Below are 19,599 nucleotides of genomic sequence, written 5' to 3'. Positions count from 1 at the left end.
AGAACTATATTAATTTCATTCACTCCACAGATAATTACTGAGCCCCTTCTATGTATCAGGCTCTGTGCCAGGGATACACTGACATGACAATCCACCACCTTCCGAAGCGGGTTTCCACTTCTTTGTGAAAGGGTAGCACGAGACTGAATGTGATGTACCTGTGTATTTCTGAGAATGTATCCACATCCCGTAGAAAATCAGTGTGGATTCAAGTCTGGGAGGATGGGTAGAGGGAAAGAAATCTGTAATTTTATCTTCTAATCACCACACATACCATAATATCCTCCACAGAACAACTCCACCATCACTCCCTCTTAGGTTAGGGAGCCGCTATGTATGTGCTGGGCGTAGAAGAAAGAATATGACAGAATCCTGTTCTTAAGCTCACAGTCTAACTAGTACATGGAGTCTTGGATTACTGTTTTAGGCTGGAAATTGTCAAATGTTATCACTGCTTGGAGGTGGATCAGGAAGGTCTCTTTTTCAGAGTCTCCATGAAAATGTAAAAGACCCTAAAGTGAGATCATTTGACTTAAAACTCCAATAATAGCAACGATTCTCTTTGCCATGGCTTCTACAAAAATACGGTATTTAAAAGTGAGTTTACTCCATTAACATGCTCACCTCTGTATGTTCCTAACTAGACCTGAGTATTTACTGCACGTGGTGATCTCACAGAGGGTGATCTTCTCTAGACCCTACCTGCCTCTGGTTAGCTACCAGGTGGCTGCTGGGTCGTGTCTTTGTTTTACATTTATACATTGACGGTATGATGTTGTATCAGATTCTTCCTCTCACACTGTAATGGAGTTGGTTTTTTTTTTTTTTTTCCTTAAACTAAGCATCTACATCGTGCAACACTGAAATATGGCCACTAGTCTTTCCAATGCATAGCATGGGAAAACATGTAACATTCATTCATTTGTTCACCCACACATTCAACAAATATTTAATGAGCACCTACTACTAAATATCAGACTATGTGAGGAACACCAAGGAATACAAAATGTGGTCCCATCCTATAGGAACAAAGTAAGAAAGGAGCCAGGATTATGATATGAGATCAAGTTAAAGTACAGAATTCCCCCTGGATAGTCTAAGATACCACTAGCTGTGGTTTATTCTTCAAGTATTTTAGAACATATGGGAATTTCATTTTGGTCATATTTGGTGATGCTCTTTGAAATCATTCAGGTAAGCTTGGTCGTCATGTTTACGCGATTTCCTGCCAGTTCTCATCTTCTCTCACTTAAGGACCTACTTCTTACTTGGGCAGTCTACTACTAGAACAATGGCTCTCAGTTCAGCAAGCATTTGTAATGTGGCTCAAAGGTGTAGGACTCCCAGACTACGTTCAGGAGCAACATCAGTGTCCTACCCTGGGAGGTGGACTATAGAGGTTTGGGGTCAATATCGACCGACGGTCATATTCTCCCAAGAGGCACAAAACGTTGATAGACAGATAGAACAGAAGATTCTTAATTATATTCTCTCTTGTGCATTAAAAAAATTGACATTTTTAAATTTTAAACCTTTGGTACCTACCACCCTCGTATTTGCCTGTAAGCGCTGGTGAGCAACAACATGAATGAATAATTATTTCCTTCAATATTTATTTCATATTACGTGTTTTCTTACAAATCCTTTATGTATCATTTGAAATAAAAGCCAAACCTTCAGTTACTTCATGAGGTAGGAAGAAATAGGCCAAAATCTCATTTGTGTTGTGAATGGTTTCAGGTAATCTGACACCTGAACAAGAATATTTGGCCACCATTGTTCTAGAATGTGGCAGTCTCATTCTCCACTTCCTCCTTTACTTCATTGACCCAGGAACAGTTACTATCATTTAGTTAATATCTACTGTCAGCAAAAACACTGTGCTGGTGTTTTACATACATTGTTGCTATTTTTATCAGCAGTCCTATAAGGCAGGCATTATTTGCATTTTGCAGATGTGAAAACTGAGGCTCAGAGAAGTTAAGTGACTTCCAGGACAAAAACCCAGGTGACTCCAAACATACTCTTTCCATCCCACTCTGCCTCCTTGGCTGTTCAGAACCACAGAGCTAGAGTGGTGGTACCTCCCCTTATCCCCGCTTCATCAGCAGGGTTATGATCTTGACTTGGGATGAACACTAAACTGAGAAAAACTGGCAACCAGTAAGTTACTAACCCCTTCTCCGGTCCACCATAGACTCCTGCTGTCAATGCACCTGTTCAGCTCAGGACTGTAGGTTTCGGCTATAATTCCCTATCTGCTTGCCTAAAATAAACTGGAAAAATAAGAAAATCTTTCACCAACTTTTCCTACAGAGTATTCATGGGAACATATCCACGCATCACCAAGACACCATTGCCTGCTTAAAGACAGCATGGGCTCTGTGTGGAAAACAATTTGGCGGTTCCTCAGAAATAAAATGACCGTATGAGCCAGTAATTCCATTCCTAGGTATATACCCCTAACGAACTGAAAACAGGGACTCCCGACAGATATGTGCACAGGAATGTTCACGGCAGTATTCACCATAGCCGAAAGGTGGGAGCCACCCAAGTGTCCATCAGAGGAAGACCGGATAAGCAAAATGTGGCAGATACATACACACAGTGGAACATTACTTAGCCTTAAACGAAGGGATGAAGTGCTGACATGGGCTATACATACAATGTGGATGAGCCCTGAAAATGTCACGCTCAGTGAAATCAGCCATATGCAGAAGGACAAATAATAATAATTTCATTTACATGAAATTTCTAGAATGGGGACATTCATAGAGAATAAACTAGAGGTTACCAAGGACCGGTGGGATGGAGGAGTTGGGAATTATTGCTTAATGGGCTCAGAGTTTCTGTTTGGGGTAACGAAAATTTGGAAAACACAGTGATGCTGATCATACAGTATTGTCACTGTAATTATTGCCACTGGATTGTATACTGAGCGATGGTTAAAATGGGAAATTTATGTTATGTATCCTTTACCGCTGGAAAAACAAAAGGGGGGGGGGAAGAAAAGAAAAAAGCATGGGCTCGGAAGACAGACATGGGTTCGATTTCCAACTCTATGCTCCCAAGCAGTGCAGAGAATCTCAGAGCCTCCTATCTCTCGTCTTCCTGTACACACTGTTTTAAGGTCCTCAACCCTTTTTTTAGCACAAGACGGAGGCACAAATTAGTGACATCCCTTACATACATTCTGGGCATCCTCTGCTTGCCTGTGTGGAGAGCAGGGAGCGCACGCCATGAAGGGTTCTTCATGCTTTCCATTTTGAGCTGCGGTTAGACCGATTCAATGCAAATCTGCTCCTTACCACGTTGTGACAAGTTGGCACCCCAAGTCAGGCTCCTGCACGCTGACTTGTAGTTCTTCTATTCAGAAGCCGTCAAGATACGGCGTTTCAGAGCTTTCTTCGCAAAAGGTGTTTGGTGCGGTATTGATTATAATATTAAAAGACTGGAAATGATCTAAAGGTCCAATGCGAGTAGTTATAGAAATTATGGTTAGCTGTGCTTGACGGAATGTTCGGCAGCTATACAAAAACGTGTTTGATGTAACGTTAAACGGAGGAGAAACAAACTCTTAACTTAGATTTGACAGCAAAGTAAAATACTTTGCAAAATGAAAAATTACTGGAGAGAGTATACGAACGGTAGTTAAGGTAGTTGTGTTACTTCAGTGGGACTATCGTGATGTTTTAATGTTTCTGGTTTCTAAATACTCTTCTGTCTTCTGTTCCGCTAAAGACGCATGTAAATATAGTTGTGTCTTTTGAAGCCATGAGATCAATGGCGTTACTCAACCAGGAAACAGACATACACGGTGCTTTTTCCGACCTGTTCCAACACAGCCTCGTCCGTTCATGCTTGAAAGCCAGGCCATCAATTTGCTCTTATCTTAACTTCTCTGTCTTTAAGGGGTTTTCTAGGTGGATAAATATGACTCAGCAGAATCATGTGCAAAATCAGGGGCTGTAAGGTGGATGATGCCAGCGTACCCATAGCTGAATCTGGAAGCCAGGCCCCGTGGGACAGACTAAGCAAGCAAGACTGCAGAGCTGGATGCTCCCTGCACGGCCTCCTTCAGAACACACGATAGTGACCGTCTGTTCACTGCCCCCACCCCGGCACTGGCTCCCTGAGGGCAGGGGCTGTGCTCCCTTCATCCTGAGGAGGCCCAGCTAGCAGGCCGGCCCAGAGAGAGCCGCACTGGACCGTGGACTTGACAACTCTCACGGTACTCCATCTACACCGGCCTTTCCGCAGGTCCTGGCACAGAGCAGGGTGCATCCGAAAGCACCAGTATCCATCAGTTTTGCTCTCTGAGTTAACATTTTACCAAGACCTACAGTGGGCCGGACGTGGGAACAAGTAACCTTCAAATGTACTGTCTTGAGAGGACTCCACGTACGAGCTTACGAGAACTATGAACAGAAAAAGGCAGGAAATTAAAGCACACAATTCTATTTTTGAAAGTTCTTTAAAACTGAGGCCACTGTGTTGTCTTCCAAAGAGAGGGTGGTAGGTTAGTCTTATTCAGATTTCACGATGATATTATTTTAAACAAAGGAGTGTGGGAGAAGTAGGATTCTTTTAAAAATTCATTTGTTCTCCCCGGGAGGGAGAGAGGGGAACATTCGAGGCAAATTCAAGAACCACACCGCTACATATATCCTCCGAAAGTTGCTATCTTCCACCAAGCACAGAAAGGATCCTTGGCCTAGCAATTAAAATCATTTGTCTTTTATCCCCTTCTTGCCAAAAAGGACCCCAGCCCTAACTAGTTAATCCCTAACACACACTGCTACTCCCAGAGTTGCCTGGCAACTGCTAGGAGGCGTGTCAGAGAGCAAGAAAGGCCTAAATAAATGAGCTGGAGACTGGGCTGCCGCTTGACATGGATAAAGGGGGTTTTTCCGAATGGGGCTGCCTGGCTGCTTGTGGTTCTGTCATTTAAGTGGAGAAGAACAAGTTGGCGTGGCCGATATTGTTAAATATCTTGGGCTTTGCACCTCATATTCTCTGGGTGACTGAAAAACGGGTCACGTGCCCTTGCGATTTGCAGACACTCTCCCCTCTGCCAGGTAGCACCAACCTCCAAAGCCTAAAGCCAAGGCAGGATGCGAGGTGTCTGCGTTGAACACACTGAACACAACCCCGCCCTCACACACTTCTCTGTTCCTTGCTTTCCCTCACCCATCCTTCCACCCGCTATTCCCAAATTTACTCCCTGACGCCTGGACCCTGCCACGACCCGGGCCCGGCGCTGGAAATGCAGAGAGAGTTGTTAACATGGAGCCTGAGGAAACCAGAACAAAGACAGGCAAGAGGGTGTGGTGGAAGGAACCTGAGTTTTGGAGTCAGGCCGACCTGAGTCGGCCTCCTGGCTCTCCCACTCACCAGGAAGTCACCAGCAATCTCAGCCTTTATTCCCCACCTGGAACGTGGACAGGAACGGGGCAGTTGTAGGGGAGAAGTGGAGCACCCGGGAGATGAACGAGCTCCAGCCAGCCTTGTGGGAGGCCACTGAGCAGGTAGACTTGGCTGTAACGGGACACGCCTGGTATCCCACTCTGGCCCTTGGGAGAAATAATTCACCTGGCCCCGAAGAAGACACTGCCAGTGAGCCAACGCATGCCCTCCGGCCCGGGCACGGAGCAAGGCCTGGACGGGGAGCAGGGCCGCTCTGGCATGTAGCCGGCCTCAGCAGGGGGCTGCCTTCCCCTGCCCGGAAACGAAGCTCGAGATTCCCCAGCCAGCTGCATTTTGAAAATTTTCCAGTAGGAAAGGGAAAAAAAAAAAAAAAAAGCCAAAGAGTTAAAAGTCTCCGGTGAGCCCTGGGCCGCGGGGCTGGAGCGGCGCATCCCGGCCCCCTCGCCCCCCGCCCGGCTGGGGCTCGCCCCCTCCCAGAGCCAGGCGGGGCACTGAGGGGCGCAGCGGGAGCTGTCCGCCAAGCAGAGTAGAAAGGAGCACAGTCTAGTCTGTCACGTTTCATGTTTTAAAAAATCCAAACTCTGTGACTTCGCAGTGACCTGAGTCCCGTGACTGCACCCGCTGGCCCAGGGTGGGAAGCCACCCCACCGCAGTGGGGCGAATGCTGTGGGCACGTGACAAAGCAGCCAGAGAGGACGAGCCACAGGAGCCCTGTCTGCTGTGCCCTCACACCCACGCACGCTTCTCCGGGCCCTCCACCCTGCTGGCGCCCTCCACCATCGGCCGCGGAACGTTCTCCAAACGCAAGGCTGCTGCTTGGGCCCTGCCCTGCCATCTGCCTCAGAGGCTCTCCCCCCGAGACTAGCACCTGCTTCTGGCCGCCAGCTTTCTCCCTCACCTTCTACAGCAAAGGCTTCCGTGTACTCGGATCCTCTGCCCGAGTAAATCGACGTCAGGGATTTCGCCTCAGGAAATGGTTCAGACCGTGCACGAAGATTTCTATAAAGATGTTCATCACGGTGTGATTTAAAATGGTGAGAGGTGACCGACCATCAAAAGAAACAGCGTTAGGATAATGTGATGAGCCTCAGCACTGATTGCAGATTGGGGGAACTTGATAAAAATCTCAGACACTTGCCTTTTTAAGAGCCCCACAGGTGATTCTGATCCACGCCAGGGTTGAGAACAACTGGGGTCACCTGATGGGATATGTGCTGCCATCATAAGTGATGATGTTTAAGGAGAGTTTTTATATCAGGTGAAAAAATGCTTAAGACATACGAAAAGGCAAAACCAAATAACTGGGAACTGGATTGCTTTGCCAGGAATATCTCAACTGTCTTTAAGTAAAAAACCCAAAACCAAAAACCAAAACCGAAATGAAATGAAAACAACCCCCCAACCCTACAGCCTAGGTAGAAACATGCTAACATGTTGCCTTAAGTCCAGATGATAGGATTATGGGTATTTTCTCATTTCTAGTTCTCTGTTACTTTAAGCTTTTTTTTTTTTTTTTTTTTACCAAGAGCAGGTGCTATTTTTTATGACCAGAGAAACAACTAAAAGACAAGTGGCCCTACTTGCCATCCAAAACAGGCTCACCCAAGGTACCATTCCCCATGCCACCCCATGTGGCCAGTGCCCACCAACCCTCATCCCTTCTTGGGCTCACATGTGCTTTGCAGTCAATTATTTTCATTAATTCTCCAAACAATCTTGCATAGGAAGTATTGTTAGCCCATCTTTCAGGTAAGGAGAAATGCCTAGAATTAAATCTATGGTTTAAAAACCATCGTAACATGGTGATGATGCTTGGCCAGAAAACTGCAGGCCCTCTGGCTTCCCTCCTGGACTTCCAGGGAAAAAAAAGCTATTTGGGAGATGAATGGGACTGAAAGCATGACAAATCTGCCATATTTCACTGAGTCTAAGACGCAGATTTCTTCACACCATAACATCTCTGAAATCTGGATGTGTCTTACAACTGATGGAATCCAACTGTGATTGGCAGTACCCTTTCCCATTTCGTAATGGTACATCTATGACTGAATGGCAGCTTAGACTCAGTGAAATGTACCTTGTTTACAACCAAACCCATCATCGTATCCTCAAAATGCTACTTTTAATGACTATATAATATTCTAGCATATGGATATATTTCAATTTCTTGAACCAGTTTCCTGTTATGGATACTTAAGTCTGTTCCATGTTTTTACCATCATCAGTGCTCCTACCGGGAACACCTTTGCATTAAGTTTTCACTTGTTCTACTTATGGGCATCATCACTTTCTCCTTGGTCCAAATCTTGGCTGTTATTTTGACATCTCTTGCCCCTCGTGTCCCATATTTTGTATCTTCGCAGATTCATTTAGTCCTTTCTTCTTCATGGTACGTCTTCCTGGTGTCACCACCAGAGGGCTCTCTTCTGAGTCTCCCGGACAGTCCCCTGGTCTCTGCTTCCAACTCCCCTTTCAGTTCATCACTGTATCACTGGTCAAACATGACTTCAGTCTTACTGTATCTCTGCTCAAAAACTGACATTCCCTACAGGGTGAAGTTCACACTTCTAGCCTAGCATCCCAGGCTCTGTCAAATTTGGCTCCAAGCTCTCCTACCCTTTCCCTACCCAAACCCATGACCCCAGACAAAGTGGCCATGAGGGGTACTGCCTCCAAGCCTTTGCTCACTCAGTTAACTCCACACCCACCACATGAGGAATGCTCTTTTTCCAAACCTAAGCCATCAGACCCAGGTCAAGTTTCACCTTCCCTATGAAACATTTTATGGCTCATTTGATCCTTATAACCATCTGGAGATGTAGAATGATAGGTATTCTTAGCCTCATTTCACAGGTGAAGAAACTGAAGTTTAAAGAGATTAAGTGGCTTGTTCAAGGTTGCACAGCTTAGAAGCGCAGAGCACGGCTTTGAACTCCAGGGCTTCCGTGCTTAAACCCAATGACTTTTAGAGCCAAGAGCAAGTACAACCATAAACTTCTTCTGAGGAGTAACTTGTGCCCAGATCACATATCCAGCAATCCCCTACCAAGATTCAACAGTCTCTGGATTCGAGACGCATATATGACAATAATGAGATCATTTTAAGAGTGGAAATACCTCATGTCTTTCAGTTCCTAGCAATGCAAGGGAAGGACTGGGCCAGTTATCCCAGTCTCCTTTTAGAGATGGGAAGACAACAGTATTTTTCTTGAATTATACTAGCTCTCAAATTAGCACTAGACCTGACTGGTTTGGCTGGGCCCAAGGTCAGGACAAAGAATCAGGGCTGCCTCACTTGAAGATAAGCAGGACATGGGGAACTTGCTTTAATTAAGGGCTTTAGAGGACCTCAGGGAAGTAGTTCTAAGGAAGTAAAAAGAGAGTACATCCCTTCTGTTATGTGACCATGACATTGCCTGAAGCTGAGGCAGCTTAGAAAGTCAGGCCTAAGTGCTGGACGGGAGACAAGGAACAAGGAGGATGGTGGCATTAGTCTGCTGCTTCCTGAGCCCCCCACTTGGCAGAGAGTGTGCCCTGGGTGAAGGGAAAACAAGGTGTTTACTATTACTCTGGGTCTCATTTAGACACATGATGGAGTCATAGTAGCAAAAAAAAAAAAAAAATTCTTAACAATGTAGAACTGTGGCTCATGGGGAAGCATAAGCAAGATTCACTGTCAAGAGTTTGCACATGAAATGCACTGCCTGACATATAACTCAACTTTTGTCATTTAATATAATAAAAATGCTGTGGGTTAAAACCAGAAACAAACAGCCCTGGCCCATAGGCATGCGACCTATGCTGGTTCCTCACACCCACTGCAACCAGGCTGGACGTGGCTGCCGTCACCTACCGGCTCAGGATGAAGGGAGCTCTGTGCTCTTGAGAGAAAAGGGCAGTGGGCAAGGTCGCCCTCCAGCGTTCCCTCCTATACATGGTGACCCAGGCCCCCCAGGCCAAGTTCTCCATTCTCTGTGGCCAAGAGGCCAGGAGTAGGCGTTACCAGATGAAAGCTTCTCACTGAAGCCGGGAGAGTTGGTACTTTGTTTTTAGGGTTGATCTGATACCTTCGTATCTTCATATAACTTCCCACCTCACAGGGCAGGCAGGGGAATGGATGAGGCTACTGAGGCTCAGGAAGGCTGAAGGGCCACAGAGGGGGATAACATTACTCCCCAGTTCGTGGCACACCGTGTAGTCAATACACCAAGAGCACTTTGGGAGCACCTGAGCAGTGAATCCCCGGGACACCTTGCTTTCTCGAGTGTGCAGTAGAGGCCCCTTTGGAGGAAAAGGGCTTTGAGACACAGAGGGAAGGCATCGGCTTTCGGACTATTCAGCTCCTCCGCTGGTTAGCGAGTCATGTCTCTTCTGAGCCTCAGTTTCCCCATTTGTCAAGTGGAAAGGATCCTCAGAGAGCAGGCGTGTGAGAGGTCCGGGCACCGTCTTAACACGCAGCTGGCGCTACTGTCCAGGGAGGGGACGGGTCTTAACGTGCACTGGAACAGTGAGTGCTTCACACATAGCGGCATGGCCTCCTCACGCTAAGAGGAAGGGCAAAGGGAGGGCAGCGCCCTGGCCCCTCACAACACAGACGCACAACCCCTTCTGGGTGAATTCAACCACCAGATGAAGACCTGATTTCCTGTGACCCCTGAGGCACATTTCTCAGCCGGACCAAACAACTTATAAATGCCAAGAAGCTACTCACCGGCTCAATTTTCAGAGCATTTCGGTAGCTGCCGAAGAAAGCAGCCTGGGCCTTGAGGAAGGCCCTGGCCACACCGTCTCCAGTAGTTGTGGACACCTTCTTTAGCCGGTTCTTCAGGGAAGAGATCTGGTGACAGAGAGAAAGGAGACACGGGTTGAGGGCAGGGTGGGCGGATGGCTGGCTAAGCCCCTACATACGGAGCTCTAGAAATTCCCTGGAAGGGGGATGGATTTAATACCTCAGCTTCTGGAGAACAAAACTGCATTCAGTATTAGGACAGGTTTCTGCAACTGAACAGAGTGTATCGAATAAGAGCAAACACAAAGCTACTTTCTGAGTAGTTTGTGTGCCGGGTATGTGCGTTCACATACATTTTCTAATTTAATTCTTTCCACAATCTTGCAAGGAAGGGATCGGCGTTCCTGTCTTACAAGGGTGAAACAATCCCAGAGAGAGGAACAAACCCAAGAAGTGGCCAGTTGGAACATGAATTGAAAGTCTTATAATCTAAGCCCAGACAACACAAATTTTTTTAGTTCCAATTCTACTCCCTTTTCAAATTACTTAAAAATATTGGAAATGAATGGCTTATTTATAACATATATACCTCACACCTCATACTCTAGTTATACATTAAATATATAAACACATGTGATATAGATTTATTGAATATATTATAAATTAAATGTTTATTAAATATAAGGTAAACAGATGTATAAATATATATTCTTATATCCTTCATTCTCTAAAGGAATCGTGGCAGTTTATAGAAATGTACTCAAGAGATTTAGAAAAATAGGCAAGAAAGCCATGGCACTGGGAAAAGCAGCCAGAAATATTTCGTGTATCAACGTAAGCTATAAGGTCTTACATGGTGGCTACAACTGGCCTGCAAATTTGATTTAAGAGCCTGCTAGTGGTCAAAGCAAAAAGAGAAACTCAAGTTGTGAGGTTCTTTGGGTCCATGTAGTACAAACAAGCCACTTGCACAAATGAAAACACATTTTCCTAAAAGTGAGCCTCAGAGAGATTTCTCCTATGAATCCTCAGCGCAGGAAATCCGCACGTGGGACATGATGGCTCTTGCCCTCAACATCAGAGACAACGTCAAGCTTCCTGGTCCATTTCTAACATGCTTTTCATTCATCTCAGGATGCGCACTGTGCAACTTCTGGGCACACCATTCACACTGTGTTTGTTCCACGTGAAAAGTACCCCTGGGACCTGGCAATGTGGTAGCCTCGAGTCAGTGGTGATCCAACGATGAGCAAAACCAGACCTGGGCCCTGCCCATGTGAAGCTTACATTCCGGTGAGGAAAATATCAAATGATTGTGACATATAGCCACTGTGATGAGTCTACGCTAGAGCTCACTGAGGAAGTCAACAAGGCTTCCTGGAGGGAATCAGGCTTGAAAGGAAATCTGGAGGATGAGTCGAAGTAGAACCTGGCAAAGAGGGGAAGGAACAGTGTCCCAGGCTCAGGGAAAAAAGCCTGTGGTGAGAAGGAGTTCAGAGAATAGAAAGGACTATGGCTCCAGGGGAGGGAATGATGGAGAACATGGCCTGAAACGAGGCTAGCGGCAAAGGCAGGGGTCAGAAGTGCTGTGAGTACGGTCACGAGTTTTTTCCCCTTCGTCTTAGGGAAAATGTAAACCAAACAACTGTTTTTAAGCATGCAGGAGCATATCAAGAGCACATTTCAGGAATCTGTATGGGCTTTGATATAAGATTATCTGATGGCCTAACATTATTGAAGGATAAAATAGAAAAATTAGATTCAGGTGGCCCATGAATCACCTACAAAACTTTTTGAGCCAGAGAGGGAGAACACAGAGGGAGAGTGAGAGGGAGAAGCAGACTCCCTGCTGAGCAGAGAGCCTGACACAGGGCTCAATCCCAGCACCACGAGATCATGACCTGAGCCGAAGCCAGCCACCCAACCGACTGAGCCACCCAGGCGCCGACCACCTACAAAATTTTAATATGAATGATGATCCTTTTTCTGGGCATAGGCTCCACAGTTTTCCTCAGATCCGTAAAGGTACCCGTGAAACTAAAAATATTAAGGATCGCTGGTCTGGGATAGATTACATAGACTTTAAAAATGCTTCTTGGGGGCACCGGGGTGGCTCAGTCAGTTGAGTGTCTGACTCTTGGTTTCAGCTCAGGTCGTGATCTCTTGGGTCATGAGATCGAGCCCTGTGTCAGGCTCTGCTTTAAGAGTCTCCCTCTGCCCCTCCTGCTCGCATATGCTCTCTCAAATCAATCAATCTTAAAAACAAAATAGAAATGCTCCATGGATTTTATTTAATAAGCTTCTGATAAGGGGTTTTTATTTTTTATTTTAAAAATTTTATTTATTTGAGAGAGAGAGAGCACGAGCAGGGAGGAAGGGCAGAAGGAGAGGGAGAAGCAGACTCTCCGCTGAGCAGAGAGCCCGATGCAGGACTCGATCCCAGGACCCCAGGATCAGGACCTAAGCCAAAGGTAGACGCTTAACTTACTGAGCTATCCGGGCACCCCAGGGATTTTTAAATAGCTTATTAAGATATATTTTATATACCATAAAATTCACTCATTTGAAATATATAGTTTAGTGGTTTTTAGCATAATGACAAGGTTGTAGAACTATTATCCAACCCCTAAATATTTTTTTCTCCCCAAAAAGAAACCCATCTTACTGTCAATTACTTCTCATTCCCCACCAATCTTCCTCCCCTCCTCCTGCACCCTGTCCTACATAACCATTAATCCACCTTCTGTCTCTATGGTTTACCTGTTTTGGGCATTTCATATAAATGGAATCATACAATAAGAGCTCTTATTGTATGCACAATGCTGCACTTCAGGTGAGCCTCTCCTAATGGCCTCATTATCATTTTACACAAAGAAGTCGTTGCTGATTGTAACTGAGCAAATATGAGTGTGTGCCTGCCTGCCCGCCCCAGCTGGTTTGAAACCAGCCAAGTGGTCCTGGGCTCTTGACTGGCTTCTTCCACTTAGCATAATGCTCCTTATAAACGAGGTTACTCCATGTTGTGGTGCTTATCAGTCCTTCATTCTTTTTCACAGCTGAATAATATTCCACTGTATGGCTATAGCACATCTTATTTACCCTCCATGGTTATCTAGTTGACAGGCGTCTGGGTTGTTTCCACACTGGGGCTATTATGAATAATGCTATGAACATTCATGTAGAAACTTCTATGTGGAGACAGCAGAGATTTTGAGGCCAGAAACTGAACGGTGAAAATCCTGTTGCTGGAGCTTATAAAGATAAGCTGGAAGGACACGTGAAGTCGTGGGGCACAATGCTGGGCACCTAGTAAGTCACCACGGAGTGTTTACTGAGTAGAGAGAACACTTCCTGTGCTGTTGCTAAGGGGCTGTGCTATAACGTGAACTGAGTGAGGGTAGGGCTAAGGCTGATGTCCTTCTCTGGGATGTCAGAAGTGATGGGAATACGCAGAGAGGGGGCGGCTACCCTCTCTGGGCTTGGAGGTGGGCCAAGGAAAGCCACCTTGCTCTGGAAGTGGTGGGTGTCAGTACCCCATTGACCGTGACTTCCCCACTCAGGGACACGTGGCCCTGACACAGTGCCACCATGGTGAGAGCCCACGAAGAGCATGCAGGCCACTCAGTACCCGGGCAGACTCTGCCATGGACTTGCAACTTGAAATAGCAACGTGAAAACAAAACAGAACATGCTTTATTAAAATGTGAAAAATATTGCCCACTTCCCACCCTCTGAAGAATAGAAATCCTGCCTCTCCCAGGGACGAGGGTGACATTTCCATCCTTGGAACTGGTGCAAGCCGCTGTCACTCTTCTAGATCCTCAAAGGCCTTGGGCCACCTGTGCTGCAGATGATTCCTCACTTAACCTTCCCTGGCCTTTCCCTTTCATTCGGGAGGTGTTTAATTACCTTGGATTCACAACGCTGCACTTCAGGTGAGCTTCTCCTAATGGCCTCATTATCATTTTACACAAAGAAGTCGTTGCTGATTGTAACTGAGCAAATATGAGTGTGTGCCTTCCTGCCCGCCCCAGCTGGTTTGAAACCAGCCAAGTGGTCCTGGGCTCTTGGTGCCCCTGTGACCACTTAGGCCAAGACTTCTGAAGACCTCTCCTCACCCTGCAACATGGAGAAGCTTTTGTCAGCACTTCAAACTTTGAAACCTCAAGTATATGCGCATCTGATAACTGGCGATAGAATTTTGTCCTTTAAATAAAAGTGAGGGACGAAAATCGGAGGCTTAAAATAAACCACAGTCATACATCTAAAACTGAACTTGCCAGGAGTACTCATGGGGGTCCTGGTCAAATCATTAACATTGGGGTTCATCACGCATAATGTGGGGGCGACGGAAATGCTGATGAGGATGACTTCCTCCTTTAATGAGGTATCAGGAGGAAGACAGAAAACAAAGGAAAGAGGATGCTACACTGAATGCACCAGCCTCTCCTGAACGCTCCCCCCCTCCTCCTCTGTGTCCCATCTTGGCCATTGCAGCATCACCCAGCTCATCTCCTAGGCCAGAATCGGAGGTCAGATTCCATAACCCTCCTTCCCTACCCACCACCATTCTCCATATCTTATCAGCACCACCCCAAATAGGTCTCAAATCCACCCTCTCCTCTCAGTGCCTGGCACTGTGCCATGTAGCTCCATCCCTCCTCTCTGGCCCAGATTGGTGGAGTAGCTTCCCAGATAGGCTATCTTCAGTGTCCCCTCAGTGCCGCCCACCCATAGCTGTTCCAGGAAGCTCAGAAACACATGAATCTGGTCATTTCAATCCCTCCATCAAAATCCTTCAATGCCCCCACCCTTGGCCATTACCACCTGCAGAAAAACATCCCAACTTCTCAGAGCAGTCGGCGACGCTCTGCTCACCTGGCCTCACTGCCCTCAACCCCACATAACGTATGTTGGACTGATAGCGAATTACTATTTAGAAGCATACACTATTCTCCAGCCCATACACAGGCTGGAAACTCACACAGCCTTGTCTCTTGTCCCTTCCTGTTCTATTTGTGGAAGATCTATTCACCCTTTGAAAGACCATCCAAGTGCCCATCAATGGGGGGCAATTAAGTCAATTATACCACATCCTCAGAATGAAATATTGCATAGCTGCTAAAAAGTATCTGACAGTACTTGAACTGACATGAAAAGATGTCCATTAAATACTGCCAAATGGGAGGAAAAATGCAAGTTGCAGAACTATACAGCATGAATCATTTAAAAACATATATATATATATATTTATATATGTAGTAAAAATCTAAAATGTCATGGATCAAACTTTAACCATGAAGGGATGCTTTCACTTTCTATTTTACGCACTTTTGTTTTGATTATCCTTTATTAAAAAGCATATGTTCCTTTTATGATAAAGATTTTAAATGAGGTATTTTTCCTTAATAGTCAAATTAAAGATTACCTTGGGTTAAGGGAAAGAGGGAATCCAGATGTCCCCTCATCTACCAAGCCTTCCCGACCCCTAAGGCAGGGTTAATGACACCCTGTTGGGGTGCTTGGACTGCTTAGGTGAGTCTTCGGCGAGCTGCTACAGCTACCACCTCTCCTGCTAGCCTGAGTTCCCAGAAGGGCCAGCAGGGCCTGGCTGGTGTAACCATTCAGCATTTGCTGCTAAATGAAAGAATGGGCGAGTGAGTGTTTTGATATTCTGAGAGGCATTTCCAGTGGTTGAGCCTCACTGCTTGGAGGAAAGTCTAGGATCACATTCTTTAGGGACTGATCATTAGAAGAATCTGGTCTCCGTTGGGAAGGATCGGTGGGGGGAGGGGGGGCGGAGGGCCTGTAGTAAGAGAAACTGATACTCATCCGTTCCCCTTCTGCAGAAAGCCACCACTTAGATGCAACCAAAACTGCAAGGAAAACAAACCTCTCCGTGAAAGCAGACACACCTAGTCCAGTCTTAACACTGCAAACGTAACACGTGCAATAACAAAAGCAGTATTCCCTACCCCACGTTCCTGCTGTACCTCCTCACTGAAGGTCTCTTGACTTCACCTGCTTCTCTGTCCACATGCACTCCTCAGGCAGCAGAGGGTAGAGACTGGATCACTTAAATCTAGGATTGGACACCTGGCCCTCTTACTTTCTTAACCTTTCTGAGCTTCCGTTTCCTTTGCTATAAAATGAGATATCTGCAACATCCGTTCGTTGTGAGGATTAAACACAATGGATGACCAGCGCCCGGCTAGCTCAGTCGGTAGAGCATGAGACTCTTAAATACAATGAATGTAAAATGGATGGTGGAGGCAGCGAACTGCCTCCATTCTTTGGCGTTCACCTTTCCTCTTGTCCTTAGACTCCTGCAGCCATCCTTTTTTAAAAAATTTTTTTATTCTTATATTATCCCCATACATTACATCGTTAGTTTAGATTTAGTGTTCCATGATTCATTGTTTGTGCATAACACCCAGTGCTCCATGCAGAATGTGCCCTCCTCAATACCCATCACCAGGCTAACCCATCCTCCCAACCCCTCCCCTCTAGAGCCCTCAGTTTGTTTTTCAGAGTCCATCGTCTCTCATGGTTCGTCTACCCCTCCGATTTCCACCCCCTTCATTCTTCCCCTCCTGCTACCTTCTCCTTTTTTTTTTTTCTCTTAACATATATTGCATTATTTGTTTCAGAGGTACAGATCTGAGATTCAACAGTCTTGCACAATTCACAGCGCTTACCAGAGCACATACCCTCCCCAGTGTCTATCACCCAGTCACCCCATCCCTCCCACCCCACCCCCCACTCCAGCAACCCTCAGTTGGTTTCCTGCGATTAAGAATTCCTCATATCAGTAAGGTCATATGATACATGTCTTTCTCTGTTTGACTTATTTCGCTCAACATAATACCCTCCAGTTCCATCCACGTCGCTGCAACCATCTTTCAACTGGTGGCTCTTCTATTTTCATCCGTCTTTTGCATGAACTTGTCTTTCTAAAACAAGAGGTTGCATCCTATTACTCCAGTCCTCCAAAACTTTCAGGGGCTCTGTAGTGCTAACATGATAAAGTCCAAATTCCTTAGCAAAATATTCCAGGCTCGATTCAAGCTCCATTTCCAACGTTGTCCTCTACTGAGTTTCAGAGGCCTCCAAACCATCCCTAAAAGCCTGGAATGTTGTTTACCCCTCCCCCCCACATTCTTGAACAAAATCCTTCTATCAAAAAAAAAAAAAAAAAAAAGCCAAAAGCCTTTTTCTGTGATGCCCTCTGTCAGAACAAATAGCACTTTCTCAGGGCACATTAGCTTATTCCTTTCATTGATGCCTAATCTTTGCAGGCCCCATGCTGGAAAGGTGCTAGGAACAGCCGCGGATGACCAGGACCCAGCACAGGAGAGCTTGCAGTCAGGCTCCCCCAAGACCAGCCACAAGGTAGTTCGTTACTACTTTGAAAGGAACTCTCAGGTGGTATGTATCACCATCCTAGTATTTATTTTTAATTTTTTTTTTTTAAAGATTTTATTTATTTTTTTGACAGAGAGAGACACAGTCAGAGAGGGAACACAAGCAGGGGGAGTGGGAGAGGGAGAAGCAGGCTTCCCGCGGAGCAAGGAGCCCGATGCGGGACTCGATCCCAGGACCCCGGGATCATGACCTGAGCCGGAGGCAGACACTTAACCGACTGAGCCACTCAGGCGCCCCACCATCCTAGTATTTAGCTTTTTGTATAACTAGTTTTTACGTATCTTCCCCCCCCCACACGAGAATGAAGATAAACTATTTGTGCTCAATAAATATAGGTTTCTTTATTACTTGGTTGCAACTTGTGGAGGGTGCGGGGGAAGGTGGAGAGAAAGATGGCCCACTATTTACCTATCCACCTGACAGGAAAAGATGTCCACAAAATACTGCCAGACGGGGGCAAAAATGCAAGTTGCTGAGCAATACATACCGCATGAATCATTTAAAAAAACCACATATCTATATAAGTTTATACGTGAACTAAAAATCTAAAAAGCCATGGATCAAGCATGAAAAGCACAGACCCTGCAGGGATGCTTTCACTTTCTGTTTTGTGCCCTTCTGATTGCTAGGATCTTTGTGCAGCCTCCCCACTGCTTGGACGAAAGAGACTAAAGTCCTAGCCTGGCCTGCAAGGCCCCGAGTGACCGGCCTCAGCTTCCTTCAGATTCGAGGCCCTGCATCCCCTCCACGGCGTCAGCCACGCTATCTGGGCCCCAGTCACACTGGCCTCTCTCGCACCCCAAGACCTTTGGTAGGCCTACTCCTCTGGAGCGCTCCCAGCACCATCACCCCCTTGCCCACAACCCAGTGCCGTCCATAATTTATCACCTGTGTCGTCTGCTGTCAGCTGCAAGTGAGGGCTGGAAATGTGCCTTGTGTGACTGAGGAACCGAATGTTTTATTTTATGTTATTCCATCTTAATCAACTAAAATTTAAACAGCCACATGTGAATAGTGGCTACCATACTGGACAATGATTACTCACTCTTCAGGTCTCGGCTCAAACAGAATCACTTCCTGGGCCTGACCCCTCAGAATAGACCAAGGTTCCCTGTCATAAACTCTCCTGGTACCTCTCCTTCAGAGACACAGAGCAAATGTAATGGTGCCTGTCGCAACAATCCCGTAAATGTGTCTTTTCTATTACACTGTATGTTCTAGGAAGGCAGGAACTAGGACCATCCTCAGTGCTGGCAAAACACCTCAAGTAGAGAGTTCTTTTAACAGTCTGACTCACGTTAGACTGTTCAGGGGGCCCCACTTCTTGCATTAACTGCTCAGTGTCGAAATGAAGTTAAAAGATTTGTTGTTTTGACCAATAGGACACCCAGCAGCAGCTGGGAGGAGGCAAGAGAATCACACTTTCTTTCCCCCTTAAAAAATGGCCTGTAAGGACTAAGGCAGTGATTCTTCCTTTCCTGAATAAGCTAGATATCAAGGCTTTGTTATAAGATCTCCTGGGGAATGTCTGGGTCTGGAGAGGGGAGAACAAACTATTGCCTTGTTTTCCCATTTCCAGGGACACACAGACACTGACTCCCTCTGCTACTTTCACATTGGCAGCGAAAAATGGCAGTGTATCTACCGATGCCTTAGTTCTTGCCTCCCATTTGAAGCAAAAAGTCTTGATATGTGAAGGCAATCCCACCCCACTGTCTTTCACAGTAACAGTTTCTGGGAAATCCAGGAATTCATCAGGAGAAAGGAGGAAGAATTAGTATTTATCACACAACCCCTCCCCCACCCCCGCCCCACACTAGGTACCAAACATCATGGCAGGTGTTTTCATACCCAGCTGTGTTAAAATTTCAGAACTGGGCTAGAAAGGCATGATTATCCCCACTCTACAGATAGGAAAAGTGAGGCTCAGCCCCACGTCACACAGCTAGTACAGCGAAGGGCAGAGGCCAAAGTCAAGCCCAAGTCCGTCTTACCCCAAGGTCTGTGCTATTTCTTTG

General features: G+C 46.1%; 1 protein-coding gene across 8 annotated transcripts in view; it reads right to left on the bottom strand.

Annotated features, from left to right (window-relative positions):
- DENND1A (DENN domain containing 1A) overlaps positions 1–19,599 on the bottom strand; it is a 501,318-nt gene that overhangs the window by 142,954 nt on the left and 338,765 nt on the right. For all 8 annotated transcript variants that reach the window (XM_035015834.1, XM_035015837.1, XM_035015835.1 and 5 more), the window contains one exon: positions 10,139–10,264. In XM_035015834.1, the coding sequence (XP_034871725.1) occupies positions 10,139–10,264 (126 nt within the window). The remainder of the gene's footprint in view (positions 1–10,138; positions 10,265–19,599) is intronic.

The sequence above is a fragment of the Mirounga leonina genome, unplaced genomic scaffold (genome assembly GCF_011800145.1).
Source record: "Mirounga leonina isolate KUSES-001 unplaced genomic scaffold, KU_Mleo_1.0 Mir_170, whole genome shotgun sequence".
Taxonomy (NCBI): Eukaryota; Metazoa; Chordata; class Mammalia; order Carnivora; family Phocidae; genus Mirounga; species Mirounga leonina.
Note: the sequence above shows the minus strand (reverse complement) of the source record. Positions and strands in the feature narration are given on the sequence as shown.